General features: G+C 37.8%; 1 protein-coding gene across 7 annotated transcripts in view; it reads left to right on the forward strand.

Annotated features, from left to right (window-relative positions):
* The window catches only part of atrnl1a (attractin-like 1a), a 251,671-nt gene that overhangs the window by 116,294 nt on the left and 116,858 nt on the right, over positions 1–18,519 (forward strand). For 5 of the 7 annotated variants that reach the window (XR_006372584.1, XM_044136568.1, XM_044136570.1 and 2 more), the window contains exons 24-25: positions 642–720; positions 2,758–2,915. Coding sequence is in view for 6 of the 7 variants with exons in the window: in XM_044136568.1 (XP_043992503.1) it covers positions 642–720; positions 2,758–2,915 (237 nt within the window). In the remaining variant the exon portion in view is untranslated. Of the gene's footprint in view, positions 1–641; positions 721–2,757; positions 2,916–5,724; positions 6,270–18,519 lie in introns of those variants that run through there. The other 2 variants (XM_044136572.1, XM_044136573.1) reach the window with 2 other exon arrangements.

Here is an 18,519-nt window from a genome sequence, read left to right on the forward strand (position 1 = left end):
AAAAACAAAACATGTTTTTCTTTTTAAAGTTTTTGCGCTAGAATGATGTTTTTCAACTACATAGGAAACAGTTTTTTCACATCACACGAATCATGTGATCAACAACTGGATGGTCCTACTGGCAGAAACGATGAAGAAGATGACAGGAAGTGGTAGGAGGTTGTTGGTACTCCCCGATTTTTAATGACTTACAGGGTGAACAAACCTTTTCATGTGTGATTTTAATTACACTTTTTATTTAACACCACAAATGCAAAGTTGTATTTTTTCAACTTTAGAGGAAACAAAGTTTTGTGCACATTTATGATAAAAACACAGCTAGTGTCTACAAACACAAAGTAGTTTCAGTTCATTAATTCTCCAAGCAAATTTTCTCTTTCAGTCCAGTTGAAAAGTTCAGAGGTCAAATGGGAAATTGGGTCAGGACAGTAACAATAACAAGCCAAAGTTATTTTTGAAGAATCTGGGAACTTGTTTTTTTCATCCAAAGATGATTCAAAACCAAATTTCATTATGTCACTGCAGACAGAAAGAAACCTGACAACATGCTCATCTTACTTTGTCTGAAGTGGAACAATCAAATTCAAGGCCACATCTGGAACAAGAGCTGACTAAAACATCTTTTGCATTTTTTTGTTCAGGCCAACAAAAACCTGGACATGTCCATCAACGCCTCCAACAACTTCAACCTAAACATCACCTGGTCCTTCAGCTCAACAGGTGAGCTGTAGCTTTATGTGATATATTTCTGACATAAATATGTCACAGAGTTCTTCTTCCGTTTCCTTTTAGTGATGCTACCATCCAAGATTTTTGTAGTTGAGGTGTAGTTGGTGTTTTTCCAGGGTTTAAATCTGTAGTTGAACATTCACTTTCATTCCAATAAAATGAAAACCAGGATAAAATAGACATTTTAAGATATAATTTTTTGGAAACAATCTTTAAAAAAGAGAGAACCCATTTCAATTCCTAATAACATTTCTGCAATTTTTTTATAGACTTCATGTTGTACAGAATATATTATCTGTGCAACATGGTTAATGACCTTATATGGTAAGAAAATAAATATGAAAAACCTGATAAAACTGCTGCTGTCAAGATTACAGAGGCTTTACATTTTTCTTCACTCTGACTTTGCTCCTCTTAAACAAACTTAACATGACAATAGAGTTCATCTCCTGATTTTCAACACTGTGATCAGCCCAGTATTTATTTTCTTGTGGCTTAAGCAGTGAGATGTGACATTTATAAACCTGCAGGTGTGTTAGTTGATGTGGAAACTGAAGCCCTCTTTGTTGAACCGCACAGCTCTTTAGGATGAATGCCAGCAGAGTTCAGCTCACCTGCAGTCTGATTATGTAAAGGTCTAATCAGCCAGAGGAACTGGAAACAGCCACAGGAGGCTGAATGGCCTTCATGAACTGAATCAGTACCATGTGCTGTTGTTCAGTAAACAAAATGTTTACATCCTCGTTTTAAAAATGATATGTTGGCATGGCCTGATTCAGCTTCAAGGCATACCAACCTTTTAAAACATGAAGATTTGTAAATCAATAAAGTTTCAGTTACTGTTATTATTATAACAATTTCTATGGTTCAAACTTATTTTGAGACATCATCCCAAGTCTTGAGATAACAGTAGCTGAGTTCCCATTGATCATATTATTGCGCAAGTTGGAATGCGCAAATGGAATTAAGGCAATTTTGAAAAAAGCAAACTGCTTTTTTTAGAGCATGTTTGGCTTGATGGAAACTTAATGAGGGTTTAATTGGTACAGAAATCTTCACTTTTTACAAACGTCAGGACAGCAAGATACTCTGAATCTGAAAGTGAGCTGTAATCTTTACTGTAATTACATTTAATTTATGATCCTCTAATTGTTTGGCATGCGACTGGCATTAATCGTGATGAACCGGTAGTATTTCATACTGATGGATGAGAATCCGTAAGAATCCGGTCAGATCATCTTTCGACTTGCCTTCAGGGCATTCCCAGTTTGATAAAACAAATCAGAAGCTGCTTTGAATTCCTCCCATTGGGGCGTTTTATGCATTTTCCGTCTTGATTTCAATTAAGATAGAAGCACAGAGCGCTTACGTTGAGTGTCTTCAGGCCCCCAGCCTCCTCAGTTTGCGCGTGTGATTGTATTCAGGTTATTATAGAGTGTTTAATGGTCCTGATAAAGCAGGAGGTGGAAATATTTTATTCAAAGCTTCTGAAAAACTGAGCCATTAACAGAGAAGTGCTGATAATGCTCTGAAGGAAGGGTACTGAAACCTGACCAGTTGAGCTCTGCAAGAAATTTACAAGCTTACTCTGAATTACAGTCGGGGAGATAGTTTGGAACATGAACATTAATTTTACTGCTTGAGCTTCAGGTTATGTTGTAGGTTTTTTAAAATCCTCTTTGATTCCACTCACCAGGGTTTGAACATTTTTTTTTTGTACAATTTATAGAAAAAAGGTTGAGCTCACTGAAGAGGTTTGCTATGGATTTACTTTGGACTCAAATGATATTGCCTGAAAAAAATCCATCAAAACAAAAAGTTGACATGCCATTGTGTAAAAATGGCATAGAGACGCTCTGTTTCTACGATACTGTGAATCGTACTGTGAAGCTTGAAATTTTGTTATGATTTCTACATGAATCTTTTTGTCATATTTAGTTGTACTTGGGGAACAGTACTCATGTTTTCAAGCTCTACTTTTAGCTTTTTCCTTTTTAATCCAAGTATAATGTTTTTCTGTTCCCACAGCTGGTACCATATCTGGTGAGGAGATGTCTGTCATAGCGAGGACCAACATCAAGGAGCACAGGGACAGCTTCTCATGTGAAAAGTTTAACTTCAGGCTTCACCACAATATCACCTTTTACATCTACGTGTCCAACTTCAGCTGGCCAATCAAGATCCAGGTAAGAGGAGAGATACATGCACACACACAGCCATCTTTTTCACTTTTGTTTTAATACAATCTAAAAAAAATGTTGTTCTAAGTTAAAAAATTGAAGTTGCATTTAATATAAATATTTAGCTGGTTTATGAAAGTGACCACATAATTACACACATTGGAATTAAGTAAATTTGCTTAATGCAACCAAGCCATGTTTTGCTGGAAGGTTTTGTGCCAGAATGAGGTGGTTTGTCAGTCATATCAAAATCATTGTGTTTTACAAGACTGCAACCAGGGTTTGTACCAGTCATGGAAAACCTGGAAAGTCATGGAATTTAATTTTTCCATGTTAAAAACCTGGAAAGTAAGGAAATTTCATTTCATGTCATGGGAAGTCATGGAATTCACAGATCAGGACAAAAAAAAAAAAAAAAAAAAAACTGGATACCAAGCAAACCAATTCAAATCCAAGCAATAACGTGACTTACTAATTGCTCACTAATGGCTGTTACCGTTGTCAGCCATCGCCTCCCTCTTTAACTCGAACACGGGGCTCCGAGACATGCGCAGTGTTTGTCTCGGAGTGGGAGAAGATGTCTGCTAAGCCAGTAATAAGCCATAAGCATCAGTGAGTAATTTCCCATGATGGCAGACAACAGAAAGTATGGCAGCGGAGCACAGGAAAGAAAGAAGAATGCAATGCAGGTGATGAAGAAAATATCCAAGCTAACGGGGTAATGAGATAATCCGATGAGTTCATGTGGGCCTACTGGTTTGAATCAGTTTCATGACGACTCCTTTCAGACCACACACCATTTTTTGACTCAAGTGGCCTTTATATAAAGGGCTGTGACAGGAAACTAGGGCAATGAGAAAGAGGGAGGACATGCAGCAAGGGTCACCAGGCATGGAACGGCCACATCGAAGACTGAAGCCTGCTTATGTAGGTTGTGCCTAACCCTGGACCACCACAGCATCCCACAGACCATTTTTATTCATAAGGTGATGTCTTTATTCGGAGTGACATTCTGTTTTAGCTTACTGCTCAGACCCTTACTTTGCACAGCTGTAACAATATGAGCTCTTACAGATGGCCAAAAGGTGTTCATCAAGTTAGAAGGAAATGTTCTGCTGGGAAAACATTCCTTCTGACATTGATATTAATATTATTTTGACCATTTCCCCTACCCCCTCCCCTCTCACACACAGGAAATGAAGAGCTACTTAGTTATGGTCTCACTGCTTTTAGCTGTCATTAAATAGAGGAGCAATGTTGGGATGATGTACTGAAGGCAGAACTTCAGAAAGAGCCGAAGCTTCTTAAAGAGACAGAGGCCCAATTTTATGGTTAAAGTACAAAATCAATCTTCTTTTAAGTCATATATGATATGAACACCATTTTTATAACTGAAGGTAACACAGTTACTTGATTGTGCTGGAATATAGCAAAATGTATCTGGAAAGCACATAATAATACTGACCCTTTATTGTTTTTTTGAATCAGCTGTAGTAGTAAAGCTATATTAACAACTCATATTTTTTCCATCATATCCTCTTTCCATGAAGAATCTCTCTGCAGAGCACACAGCCTGTGCCAGAACATCTGACCGGCTATACTGAGAGGTGCTTTGGTAAATCTACTATCACATTTAATGATCTGTTGAGTTTTTCAGTGTTTCCATCAATTACTCTGCTCTGGATGAAATCCCCAGCCACACAAATTATTCACTCTTCAGCCTTATGATCCATTAAATGAAAGCAGACTTAAAGCAGTGATATTTTAGGATGACTGTGGCGCTGTCTGCACTTAGCGCTGATGGATGGAGTCAAGAAATGACAGAAAGGAAGAAATGAGGGTGGAGTGGGGGAAGTGAAGACAGGCTGACTCTTCACGTGAAAACGGCATTAAAGTCAAAAATATCCAGTGTTGGGAATATGGAGATGAACTAATTGACAGATTGACAGGAAGATGGGTAGTTAGAAGAATTAACACCCTCCTGAACTTGTTCACTTTAAAACAACAAACTTCAATGTTTTTTTTTTGTTGAGATTTTATGATTGGGAAATAGAAAGTAGCGCACATTTGTAAGGTGGAAAAAACTGAACAAAATCAGAGATGTGATATATTCAGTCCTCTTTTATTTCAATACCTCTAAAGAAAATCAGGTGCAAACAATCGACCTTCAAGAACCAATGAATAAATTAGTTAAATAAGGAAAAAGAGTCTGCCTTTGTAGGTTTATGTCAGTTGTGGAAAGCAGATATTGGTCAGTGAGAAATCATATACTCAGAGGAAAAGCAGACTGTACACCGCAGCCTGGCTTCCTCCCAAAAAACAAAAATAAAAAAAATAAAATAAAACATTTTCCACAAGTTCCAATCTGATCGAGGTATGGACTTGCACAGGCTCATATTTTTTAACTCAAGGTCCACATGACAAAAGTCGAGTTAACTTCAACTAGTAGCTGTTCCAGCTAGTTCCAGCTACTAGTTGGACTTACTTTGAGAAAATGCTTCACAGTAACTTTGAGGCTTATTTTACTCTGATCACAGAGACATATTGACAAAAGACAGTTTAGACAGAAGTCTATTAAGCAGAATAAAAATACCAAATAACATGATCCTGAGCATGATCACAGCAGTATATATGAACTAAAACTTGCACAAAGTTGAGTCTGACTATTTTTCTGAACACCACCTGGTCCTGATCATCAGGTATAATCTCATCTGGACAGCTGCATGTACAGGAAGCACATTGTTACATTGACCAGTTGTGCATGTTGGAACATCATAAACTAAACTTATTCTGAACCAATCCTGTTTGATTCCAGTTAAATTGAGTTCACTTGCCTGCAGCTCCTCTTCCTCGATGTGCATCAGGCCACTCCAGTGACTCCCAGCAGCTGATCTCCGACTTTACTGGATGAAGTGACATGCAGACAGCAGCGGGGTTAGACTCTGTCACATCATCACAATGCAGTTTGAAATTAAATATGTTGTTAGTGTCTCTATAAGAGAGTGAACCTGCAAGGCACAGGCTGATGATGATCTGTTTGTTGGATGAAATGGAACCAAAATGTGTGAACATTCACTCATTATTGTGGTAGCTTTGGACTGAGTTTGCAGGACCTCTGAAATTACTCACATTGTTTATACAATTGAAAATATCTGACATTCCACACCCACTTCTTCTGCAGACCCATAAAATCCCATTAAAATACACATGACAAAATGTGGAAAAGTTCAATTATTGCAAATAAATTGTCACAACATTGTATGGATGGAGAAGTGAATAATGAATAGGGAAAGAAGTCCATGATACTTTTTCTTCAAAAGCACAAAGATAAATAATGTAAATATCACACCATATATATTTTTTACTTTTATTGTAACAATATAATTTAAATGATGCATGTCTAATAAACATTTCCAAAGAAATGCAATTTGAAAACTGGATCCTAACCATCTTGTCTTGGCCCAGCTGCTGCAGAGTGTCCTGCTTGTTGCAGGTCAATTGTCCATCGATCGTTCTGTTCATATGAATTTCACATTAATGCTGCATTATCAGAAGCCCATGTATCAGCTGGTGGAAAGGTGATATGATAATTACCACACTGAAGCTAATCTCGCCTCTATGTCCAACTAGATGCTTGTAACCGGAGAAGCACTCACTGTTCGGTCTCGTGACCTTGGTGACTTCCAGTGCCAGAACATGGCAATGGTGAAAAATATTCCTGACAGTTCACACTGACCTCGCCTCTTATATGGGATCTAACCGAACCCACAAATCAAAATTATACATCTCACCATCTTCTGGCTACATGGTCAGGAAGTGAAGAATTCATTACTCTGGAATTTCTATTTTTATTATTGCCATATTCTTCTCACTAGATTTCTTTACTAATAGACAGAGAAGCAGTTTTTAAATGAAGTATAGTTTTCCATAGCATTAATTCTGATGGGATCTACTGTATTCTGGGAAACTGAGCAGAAAAATCTGTTAAACTGCATACAGTACATGACCAACTGCTAGATCTCGCAACATAATGAGGCCCAGATACCCCTTACCAAAGAGAGGTGTGAATTGCAATGTGCCATAGTTGTTGTAGTCCAGGCTGCTTTGAGGACTTTACATAAAAAGTTGAGTTCCACAAGGAATGCCATATTGGTCTTTTGTTATCTTATTCTGAAGTTGGACAAAGGGTAGTTTTTGAGATTTTGTTCAGTTGTTGATCGAATTAGCCAACAAATGCTTCTTGTTGTACCAGCTGACATTTCGCAAGTACCATCGTGAAAAAGCTGGCTAACTGTTAGCAGCTAACGATGCTAAAGTTGGCATCTTGTTTAGAAGGTTTTGATTTAAAGGAATTATGGGCTGCAGCCATGAGCTTCTAGATTTCCATTTGAAATATTCAAAGTGTTTGTTCATTATAGAATTATCTATTCAATGTTCAAAGTGTCATGTTGGGTTCCATTTTCTTAACCCACATGTAGAACAACACCAGGAGAACAGGAATCAGATAAATTAAATTTAGTTAAACAATATGAAAAGGTAGGAAGAATGGCCCTGGTCCTTGGGGAGGGATCACGGGGTCATCTACACACCAAGGAGCAGCAGGGAGAGATGGTGATTTTGAGGTTTTTTGGAAAAGGGAACTTTGAGAGAAAATAGACAGATCTTACTTGTATTGAAGATACTTCCGCCAAAAGGAGGAAAACAGCGGGTTTGTGATTTGGGTTCCATTGCGTGAGTCTTTGAGGTGATCCAGGTTCCAGAGAGAGCTCTCGACTGGGCTGATGAGGGGGAGGTTGAGGTGGAGGGTGGACAGGTAAGTTCAGCCATGTAGGAAAACAGAGGAACTGTCCGACTGCCAGCCGGGGAATCCAGGAACGGTTTATGGTCAATCTGACGAGGCGAAGATGAGACTCAGGCAACCAGTGGGTAACGATCCACAGCATCACGAGGGGGAAAATCCAGAAAGCCAGAACTAGGGCTTTACAGGGAATATTTCATGCTGTCATGAGAAAACACCTGAGAGAGAGGCAACAAGAGCTGATTGCTAAGAGTAACTTCTCAGGAAAACACAGCTATCTCAGGGAGGCTCAGAGTACCATTACTGGCAAACACTCAGGCATTGAGGTGCTGGCAGGCTGCTCCTCTTAAGCTCCAGGATAATTGGATGATGAATCACAGGTATGCTGGCAGAGTCAGCGGGCACGCCCCTCCAGGTGTGCAGCCTCTAACACACATATGTCAGAGTCAAGGCCCGCGGGCCACATCCGGCCCGCGAGAAGATTTTTTACGGCCCCTGGGATGATCTTGATTTATTATTAGAACCGGCCCGCAGACCGCAGCAAGCCGGCACCCCGTCTGAAAAAAAATATCTTCCTTATTTTAACTGTAAGTAGTTCTTTAAATGTTCTGTGAGATGATGTACTTACCCATGTATCCATAACAACCGGAACTTTCAATATCCACCAAGTTATTGCCGAAATATACCATCTATTAAATGAGTGCCCCCCGGATTAATTACACTCTCTGCAGCTGCAGCTGCGAAGTTACCGTATTAACCCGATACTTGCTGGAAAGTGCAACGTCTCCCCTTTCAGAAACCGTTGGAATTTTTCCACTTAGCGCTACGTGTGGCGGAATTACGGTACTGCAAATTTAGATGTGTCGCCGGCGACACGTCCGGTCTAGAAAGGTTATTAGCACAGCAGTCGTCAGCATAACTTTAAAATTAACTTTCAGATACCCATCAAAAATGGCAAAAAGGAAGGTGGACACTGAGTTTAATATTTGTTTTCACTGCATGTTACTTCTCCTTGATGAAAGTGTTGTTTTTGATTAATAGATTTTTGCACTTTATTTTATTGTATTTCAATCCAATTATATTTTTAAAATATTTCAGTTGTGTCTGTTGAAAATTAAAGATTACTGACAGAGCCATAAGAAAATATTGCTTTATTTATATGATCATATTGGAATATATTTGTTAGGTTTTCAGTAGGTTCAATTAGGTTCACTAGACTATATGCGTCATTTAAAAAAATTTCAATGAACATTCGATCAGTCCGGCCCTCGGCTTGTAGCTAAATTTTTTATTTGGCCCTCCGTCCATTTGACTTTGACACCCCTGCTCTAACACCATCTGATGGGTGAAGGATGAAGCAGCAGGCAAACAGAGAAAAAACCCCGGTTCCCAACACAAAGATAATTAAACAGTTTGATATTTATAAGTCCTTTATTCTCTTTGTGAAAACACAAAAAGAGAGCATTAGCAATTCTTCAGCATTAGAACCACCTTAGAAGTAAAATTGCAATATACCTGGACTAGATAATTCTACCGTGATCCCAACTGTTTTTAATGCAGTTGGTTCTCCCTGAAACCAAAAATACAATTCTTCATTTTTCCAAACATATTAACATCTTGTTTTTGTGAATCCAGTAGCATCAATCATCTTTTTTAGAGCCCAATTTGAACATTTGAACCTAATGCTTCTTTTTTCCAGTTTTTGTATATTTAATGGTAAAGGAAGTTGTCTATACTTTATGAACACCTGATTACTCTGGCTACTTCTGATCGCCTTCTTGTGTTTAGTAGTGCAGTCGTTTTTGAGTTATTTGCATTCTCTTTACTCAAAAAATGCTGTCTTGTGTTTAGACTATAAAACATCTTTGCTTTTTCCTGTTAAAGGTACAACAGCCACTGGTTATACTTTTTAATGTCATTTCTTTTTGAGGTTTTAAACACAGCTCGTCTTATACTTCTTCCTAGAATCAAGTGAATCTTAATTTTAATGTTTTACATTGTGCTAAGTTTGGACCTGTTTGTTACTGCGCAATAGCCAGCCCCGCCCTCTCCTCACAACTCCTCGGGCTGACTACTGAACCAGTTCTCTGTCTAACAGGTCCGGAGAATCTCTAAGACCTGGGTCTTACCCTGAACAAGATCTATAAGAGATAATCTATTTAAACTGGTGGCGAAAGGGATTCGTCTAGCTCTGACTACCTCCTTATCCAGAAGTTATGACCCTTCCCAGTTAAGGAACAATCAACCGAGTAGCCCTCACAGCCGCATAGTTCCAATAACCACTTCTGTTAACGGTAGTTCCCTTTCTAAAATTGTAACGTGCACTTGGTAACGGCTAGATAATTTTTAGTGACTAAGACTAAGATAATCACAGGGTCATTATTTTTCTCTCACCAAAGGAAAGTCTGAAGCCACCACATTACTAGAATCATGAATACTGATTTTACTATAAATAGAAGCACTTTAATTCAAATGACTCAATTAATTTCAATGTCCACAACCTAATCAGAATTTTTAAAATATATGAATTTATTAAGCAAGCTTTAGCAGGGAAAATGACAGGCATACAGAATTTACTTGAGACTACCATACAAAGAAAATCAATATAGTTTAGATCAATTCAACCTTTACCTAACAACCTCCCTACACTGTCATCTATCTATCAAATAAGGCTTTGGGGTGTGGCACAACTCATACCCATCGATGGTATCGGATCTTGGCAACAGGAGTCCTTGTAGTCCTTGGTCAGAGTCTTTGACTTTGAATCATAAATCCTCTTTGGAACCGAAACAAAATGAACTGTCTGCTTCATCCAGCCGAACAGCCCTTAGTCGATCCTGTGACTTTTGTTCAGTTCCCCAAGTCCGTTGCGATGTAATTTTGAGATCGTTGGGTCGAGAGCAGAGTGTGGAAATCCAATGAGGAACCAAGGCAGTGGGTCGGTGGATCTCGCCCTTTGGTCCGGCGTGAGGAGCTCCGTTGTCCTCCTTGTGAGGCGCTTTTCTTGGTTCCAGGGTGTCCTCTGCTGGTCTTCTTACCACACTTGTGTAGAGTCTCAGCGCCGTGACGAAGAACACCGTATCACCTCGGTCTCATGTTTTTATACTTTCTGCACTTGTGGGCATGTACCCCAGATAGAGAGAGAGAGAGCAGGGTGCTGCTTGCGTTGCCGCCTCTACACTCAGGCCCCAACCGTTGTGGGAGATTGCACACCACTCTGGTGACATTCGTGACTTGGGTCATATTGACCCTGTTGCGAGATAACGTGCTTTTGACACCTGCGACTATTGGAAACTTTCTCAAGTGGCAGGCATACTTGTGACCTGGCAGTTGCACAACTAAACCCACTCTCATGTTCTGACATTTGCAGTTTGCACCCACCTCAGCCTTCCTTCTCTTTCTTTGATTCTATACTTTTATCCATATAATTAACTTTAATCAATAAAGTTTGTTTTATATAAAACATCAATTCATTACATTAGATTATTTGATTTTGGTTCATCGTTACAGAAAACATACTAAAATACAGAGATTACACATTAAGCAATCACTATTAATCAACACACAAAGCTGTAGCAGTCTCCTAGGCATTTTATAGAAAAAGAACATCTGTAAGCACATCCTCATGACTGCGCAACCAGGCCCCAACTCTTAGCTCAGGCCTTCGCCCTGGTTACTGTTGAAGGTTGCGAAATAATGCACCTGTGACACTTGTGACCTGGGTCACTTTGACCCAGGCACGTGGGACACGACTCCTTTTCCGAGAAAGGAGCAACTGCATCCTCAAACTCACATCTTCGCACCGAGAGTTGCTAAAGTCGCCCCCACCCCACTTTTGCTCAACAACCTGTTTCCAAATAAGGTGTTGACCATCTCTGCTCTCCTGTTAGTTCCTCTTTCTCCCTTAACCTTTCACCTACAATCTACCTCCAACACATCAGTGATCTTTAATTGCAGTTACACCTTTGACACCATTTCAAGTTCAGAGTAAAAATCACATTTATAACATTTCAAGTTCAGAGTAAAAATCACATTTATAACTTCTTTTACTTCTCTGATTTATCATTCTTTTATAATGTTATGATAACCATAATTTATCAGTTACTCTTATTATAATCTTAATGTGAGTTATTACAAATGTTTTCTGTAAAGAAACCAAGAATAATCCATGATTCTTATTATTTGATATCAAAGTTACAGTTACTTGTTTTACTTGTAAGAGTTCCCACTAATGTAAGTGTAAGTGTAAGTATTATTACAAGTAAACCAATATTAATATAAGTATTTTACTTTGAATCTTATCCAATTACTCACAATATTTAGATTTCTTTCTTTAAAACTTTCATGCTAAGTAATAGTCTGAACTATTTTTATAAATCTGCAGGCTGGAAACTTACTTCCTCTTTTTCCAGGAAACTGCTTTTCCTGTTTCATGACTCTCTCTGTCTTGACTATGATTTCTTATGATTAAATAGAAAAAAGTAGAATTAAAGCAAAGTTTGCAGGAGACAGAAACAACACACACAACCAAATTGATTTTATTGACATTTAAGTCTAATGTTGGGTCTAGATTTTACTTGAGTAATTAATTTTAAAGATAACTTTATTTATTTTTACTGTTAAACTAAAATCTCCAGCATGGGGAAGTGGGATGATCTCGGATTTTCTTGACAGACCTGAAGTGTTTTCTCCAGAATTTAACGTTCTAAATAAAGGTCAAGTATGTGAACACCAGCATAGTGCACTAAACCAAGTGAAAACACCAAATAAAGCTGGATTTTATGCAGCTTTGTTATGAGCCAGCCATTCGCATTCAACAGGACTGGTGAGTGTTTCCCTCTTGGCGCCCAGCTGTCAGCTGAGGTCGGGAATGTTGAAAGGCAGAACGAGGCGTTGGAATCAGTCGTTCTGCTGGAACAGGATTTTATTGGCTCTGTCACGCTGACCTTGCACCTCAGCTCTCACTATCACTCTCACAGTCATCACACACATCGTTTTTGGAATGTTTTGCTCAAAATTTAAAACTTCTCATGTTTAAAGCTGTCTTTTTACTCAAATCCTTACCAGAGTCTCGGTTTCTTGCAACCCACTACCGTCCAGCATTCTTTCCAATGTGCAATCTCTTCACAACAAAGTGGATGAGCTCCAAGCGCAAGTACAAATTCAGCATGAATTCAGAGATGCATATTTACTGGCGTTTACAGAAACCTGGTTTTCAGATAGAGACTCAAATACAGAAATGACTATTGATGAATTTGGTGTGCCAGTACACCTAGACCAGGATTCTGGCATTACTGGCAAATCATAAGGAGAGGGTGTGTGTTTGTATGTTAATGGACGCTGGTGTGAAACTCTTATGGTCAAAGAGAAGAAAGCCTGTCGCTATAAACAATAAATCAATCAATCGTAAGATAAATTAAAACTATCGACATGATTTTAATTATCGGCTTTATTGTCTTTTCCGGCCTTTTTCTCTTTCTGTTGATGACACTGAAAGAAAAAAAGCTCATCTCCAGGGCTCTCCACTGACCCTCCCTTCCTCATATCTTTAGTGTAATGCCCAGCGCACACTACACCATCTTAAAGTTGTTGGCCGATTGTCGGCCCATTTTCAAAACCTGAGAGATCACACATTAACTGACAGAAATCCTAGGTATAATGGTTTGATCGGGATCGATTCTGCCGTTTGGTGTCCAAAAATGCGCACAAAATAATGGCTACAAGTTCAGTTAACTAATTTTAAAACCAGGCATTAATCAATGCTTTATTGCAATCTACCTGCAGTGCATGTGGCTCTAGTGTCAGCATAACATCCTGACTGAATGAAAATCATTATAACCTATTTATGTCACGTTAACGTAGAACAGCTGAAAAGGTTCATCAACTGTGCAGCAATTTTGCTCTAACTCCTCCCCTTGTCATTTCTATATTCTTTGCACGATAAGTTTTATAAACATTAATGTTTCCACATATCATCTCCAAAGTCCTGGACTTCGGGTTGCGCCGTGTCACAAACTTCCTCTTGGAAGTGGGTTCTGTGCAACATGTGACCATCACCCTGCCATTTGAAGGGTTATAACTGAAAAATATATATTATATAAATATAATTATTACATAATTATAATATATATAAATTATATAACTTTATAAATAATATGTGCTTTAAACTTTAGACTTTGGGTAATATATCAAGTCTTTTCAAGGCAACAGCATCAAGTCAAATTCCTCGTCAATGGTGTCAAAGTCAAGTCCAAATCTTTGAAAATTTTTTGAAGTCATGTGCAAAGTCTTAATTTTAACAACTCGAGTCTGAGTCGAGTTCAAGTCATGCAGCTTGAGTCCCCACCTCTGGGACACAGTAAGATTTCAATATTGAAATGAGTTTATTGGGATAACAGAAAATGTACAATATGCATTGAGACGAAATATGTGTGAATGCCTAAGTAGATTTGGAGCTGTGTTTTGGATCATTATCTTGCAGAAATATCCATCCCCAGCATAACTTCAACTTTGTAACTGATTCTTGAACATTATTCTCAAGAATCAGCTGATTTCATATGACCCTCATCTTTAACACGATTCCCAGTGCTGGCATTGGCCACACAGCCCCAAAGCATGATGGAACCTCCACCAAATTTTCCAACGGTAAGCAACTGATTTTCTTGGAATGCTGTGTGGAACTGTAAAACAAGGCCACGTATAACACATTTTTTGTGACCAAACAACTCAATCTTTGTTTTATCAGTTTTCAGCACCTTATTCCAAAATGAGGTCAAATTTCTTTTAAGTGATACTTGACATCCATCCATCCATTGTTTGTACACCCTTCGTCCCTATTGGGGTTGGGAGGGTTGCTGGTGCCTATCTCCAGCTGCGTTCCGGGCGAGAGGCGGGGTACACCCTGGACAGGTCGCCAGCCTGTCGCAGGATACTTGACATATATATTATATTTTTAACAACTGAAGTTAACATAGTGACTTGATTGTGCTGTAAAATTACACTATGGTGTAAACAGGATTCTGCCTCTTTCAACGACTAACTGAAGCTTTAACAACCATTCGTAATGTGGACAGGACTTTTTCCTGAGATCTTTCCTAACTCTGGTATTTATCACGAAGGTTTCTGAATGTAGTGTTTTTATTTTTCCAGAACAGTGAAACGTCACTCATTTCCTTTTGTTTCTGTTTAAGTATTACAACACTTGCCAGATGCTGTTGAGATCACATTTATAAAAAATTACTCTTTTGATTAAATGTACAATTACCAAGTACTAGAAATTCCAAATGTGCCACAGAAGAGAATATTTCACTGTTGTAATTTGACACATTTAAGTTTTTCTTTTCAGAAATTGGGAACGTCCTAGATTTTATTTCTAATCATAAAATCATGTTTTATTGATTGAGTCTGCAAACATTGGGAATATAACCCAGTTCTTCTCAGGATGTTTGTCTTGAATAACACACAGCCAGACGTAGTGGAGCTGAGGTTTCTAATTTGAGCACCTCTTTTCATAAATGACTGGTAAAATCTCTCCTCAATAGCCAAAAACTATTTCTTACTGCTTACTGCTACGATATTTTTTTGTTTTTCTTTTTTTGTAATTTCTTGCCACCACTTTATGTACATTACAACCTTTAGAGCAGCAGATTAAAAGCATCTGTCAGTGATGAGCAGCTACTTTGTTCCTGACAATTTGATTTGCCTTTTGGTGCTCACTCACTTATTTACCCACTGTGCTTCCCATCATTGAATAATGTGCCGCTTCTAATCAGATGTCTGACAAAAACACCCTCTATGATCAGGTCAGTGGCAAAGTGTCTCCTTTATTGGATTAAAACAGTAGTTAACTGTCTGACCAGAGCACACACATACACACACGCGCGCACCTGCACACCCATACACACACGCAAACAAACAAACACAAGAGGGAAGTATTGGGTTTATCTGAATGAACCGGTATTATGTGTCATGGGGCAGAAGAGGAGGATAAAGGCTGAGTGCTGGTCATTTTAACGAGACAGGAAGCCATCAGCATCATGGGGACAAATTACCTGGAGAGATGGGAATAGATAAAATGTGCTTTTATGTGTTGAGATGGGTTGTACTTAATCTGCTACAGCTACTTTTTAGTCCTTGTGGGTAAAATAGGTTGAAGGTTTATGGAAGTTTGGATAGTTCTGACCTTTCTCATGTTTTTAAAGGGTCAAATTTAACCTTCTGTATCAAAGTAAAACAACTTAAATCAGATTTTTACATAAAACCTTTCCCCCTTTCTGACATAATTATTTCTGTTTTAGGTTTGGGGATAACCAAAATTATTTCAACTTGGTGAAAAAGTCTTTCAGTCTTGTATAATCTACAGTACTGTTGTCATTGTGTCCCAGTTAACCCACTCACTGCTGGCATTTAGGATGCTGGAGTCCGACAGTCAGACATGGTCATTGTTTTGTAAGAGTTGAGTCAAGTTCCATGAAAATATTCATAGTTCCAAGCATTTAATTTCCAGTAAGAGGAAGTGTAAGTGAACTTTTAGAAAATTTGAAAACAAGTGCACCTAAGAAAAAAAGATCTAAAATGAAAACCAAATTTGTATGCAATATTAAAATGGCTTATTACAATATTAAAATGTCCTTTTGTGTGATAATTTTTTTATGACTTATGGTTGTATTGTTTAAGTGATGTTGACTCACACAAGGCAGCTATTTTGATCTAGGTTTTTAGATTGAATCGGCTCAACGTGAGCTGACGGAAACATCTGGAATAATCCCACTTTGAATAACAGAGCATGGTGTTAATGTGGCACATCTAATTTCTCAGCTGACTCGTATTTAGTTATTTTTTAAATCTCAGTTTTTATTGCATTTATGTGGATCCCATTATGTTACCTGTGTTGCACACTTGAACAAAAGTGATGTCAAGACATGCAGTGGTTGTAAATTTCCTTTACTTTTCCTTTTTTCTGAAAATACAGACAACATTCATAAATCAGACGTGCATCACACTGTGGCTGCTATGTTCTACAGAGCTTCTTCAACACGGAAACTTAGGACCCAAGGCTGCCCTAAGTGCCTGTTCAAAACTGATCCTTTTCTAAACTCATTTCACTCTCAGCCAGAATATTTACCATATATATGAATGTTCAGCTTAAAATGGACAATGAAACACAGTGCTTTTTAATAAGAAATCAAAACAAAATATTCATAGGAAAGATAATAGAATCATATTTTAATGGAATGGGGGTAAGGGTTCCTTGATCTAAAGTCCCCAGCAACTGGTCCCCCACATCTGGGTGGATATATTTCCATCTCTATGAAAAACATCATATCATCTATTGGCAAAACACAATTAGTGCCATCTTATACATTTGTTTACCTTAAGGCTGTAAAAATGAACAATATTGACTCTTCAATAAGGTGTTAATGAGTTTTATAAAGATTCAAAATTTTTTAAGTTCCTGCACAACAGAATCTAGGAGGTGTGCAATCAGTTATGTTACGCTACTTAGGTTTTACTTAACAATTTCAAGTTTTTTTATTATTACTATGTAAGTGAGTAAACAAGGAAAAAACAATTTATGATGATAACTAAAAAAGCTTGTTCATGACTTTTTGAATTTTCTTTCTTGATTAGGCTGCTTGAAAAGCACAGGACAAATCGTCTTCAGGGAGGAAATTCTGCCATGAAAGCTTCTTCTTTACCTTCCCACTGAAAATAGTCAGATGAGTAACACATTATAAAGCCAAACAAAGTAGGCTGGCGTGTTTTTCAGGCACCTGTTTAAAGCATCTGAGTTCATCTAACACACATGGAGCAGCTGGATTTATTTCCATAGCATGTAGGTGGAGGCGGCTCTTGACAACTGGCTCCCTTTGGTCATTAGGTCCTCATGAATATGCAGCGTGTTGTAACCACACTTTTCATTTGTTAACATGCAAACATGGTCGCTATGTGCTCGATAAAACATCTGTGACTTATAGTGGCTTGATGAAGTATTAATAATTCTCGAACTTTTCCACATTTTGCTACATCAACCGGCTCTAGTTTTATGGGAGTTTTGTACCTTCAAAGATTTAAGTGTAATAATGTTGCCAAAAACTGACAAAGAATTACAAATGGTTCTTAAATATAGGGCTAAGAACAAAGGCAGGTTTTAGTTTTACTTTTTCAATACATAACTGGATTAATTTTCCAGAAAAAAATATTTAAAAATTGTCTTTAGATCTATTTTCTTATTAGGTGAGAGACTATGTACTTTTTTATTTACATTATTTTCCACTAATCCAATTCGCAAGAAATTGAAGAAAATGCAAGTATTGTCTTTAAATTCAGTTGAAATACTTTATTGTTCCAGACTGCCAATTCATTTGCAGCAGAGCCCACCAGATGCACTCATAAAAATACGAAAAAAATAAAAAAATAAAATAAAAAAAAGATGGTCTCTTATAGACCACTGTACCAGTGTTCTTTGGTACAGACATTAAAGGTGACCATTGACCTCTTCTTACTTACCATGATTAGGTTACCAAACCACCACACCATTTCAAAACTCAAAACAGATTCAATGAGATAAAAAAAACAAGACATTTGTAAAAGACATTGATCAACATAAAAATCATTCAATTTCCTTTAAATAAATAAATAAAACAGCCGTTTTTATAGACGGAATCAATTTTGGCCTCATTTTCTCTTTCTTTATTTTAAAACCTGAACATTATTATTATTATTATTATTATTATTATTATTATTATTATTAGTCTTTTCTGCCAGTGGTAACATCTGATTGATGATCATGTCTTCATATGATGTCAAAAA

Source organism: Gambusia affinis, linkage group LG13, assembly GCF_019740435.1.
Source record: "Gambusia affinis linkage group LG13, SWU_Gaff_1.0, whole genome shotgun sequence".
Classification (NCBI taxonomy): Eukaryota; Metazoa; Chordata; class Actinopteri; order Cyprinodontiformes; family Poeciliidae; genus Gambusia; species Gambusia affinis.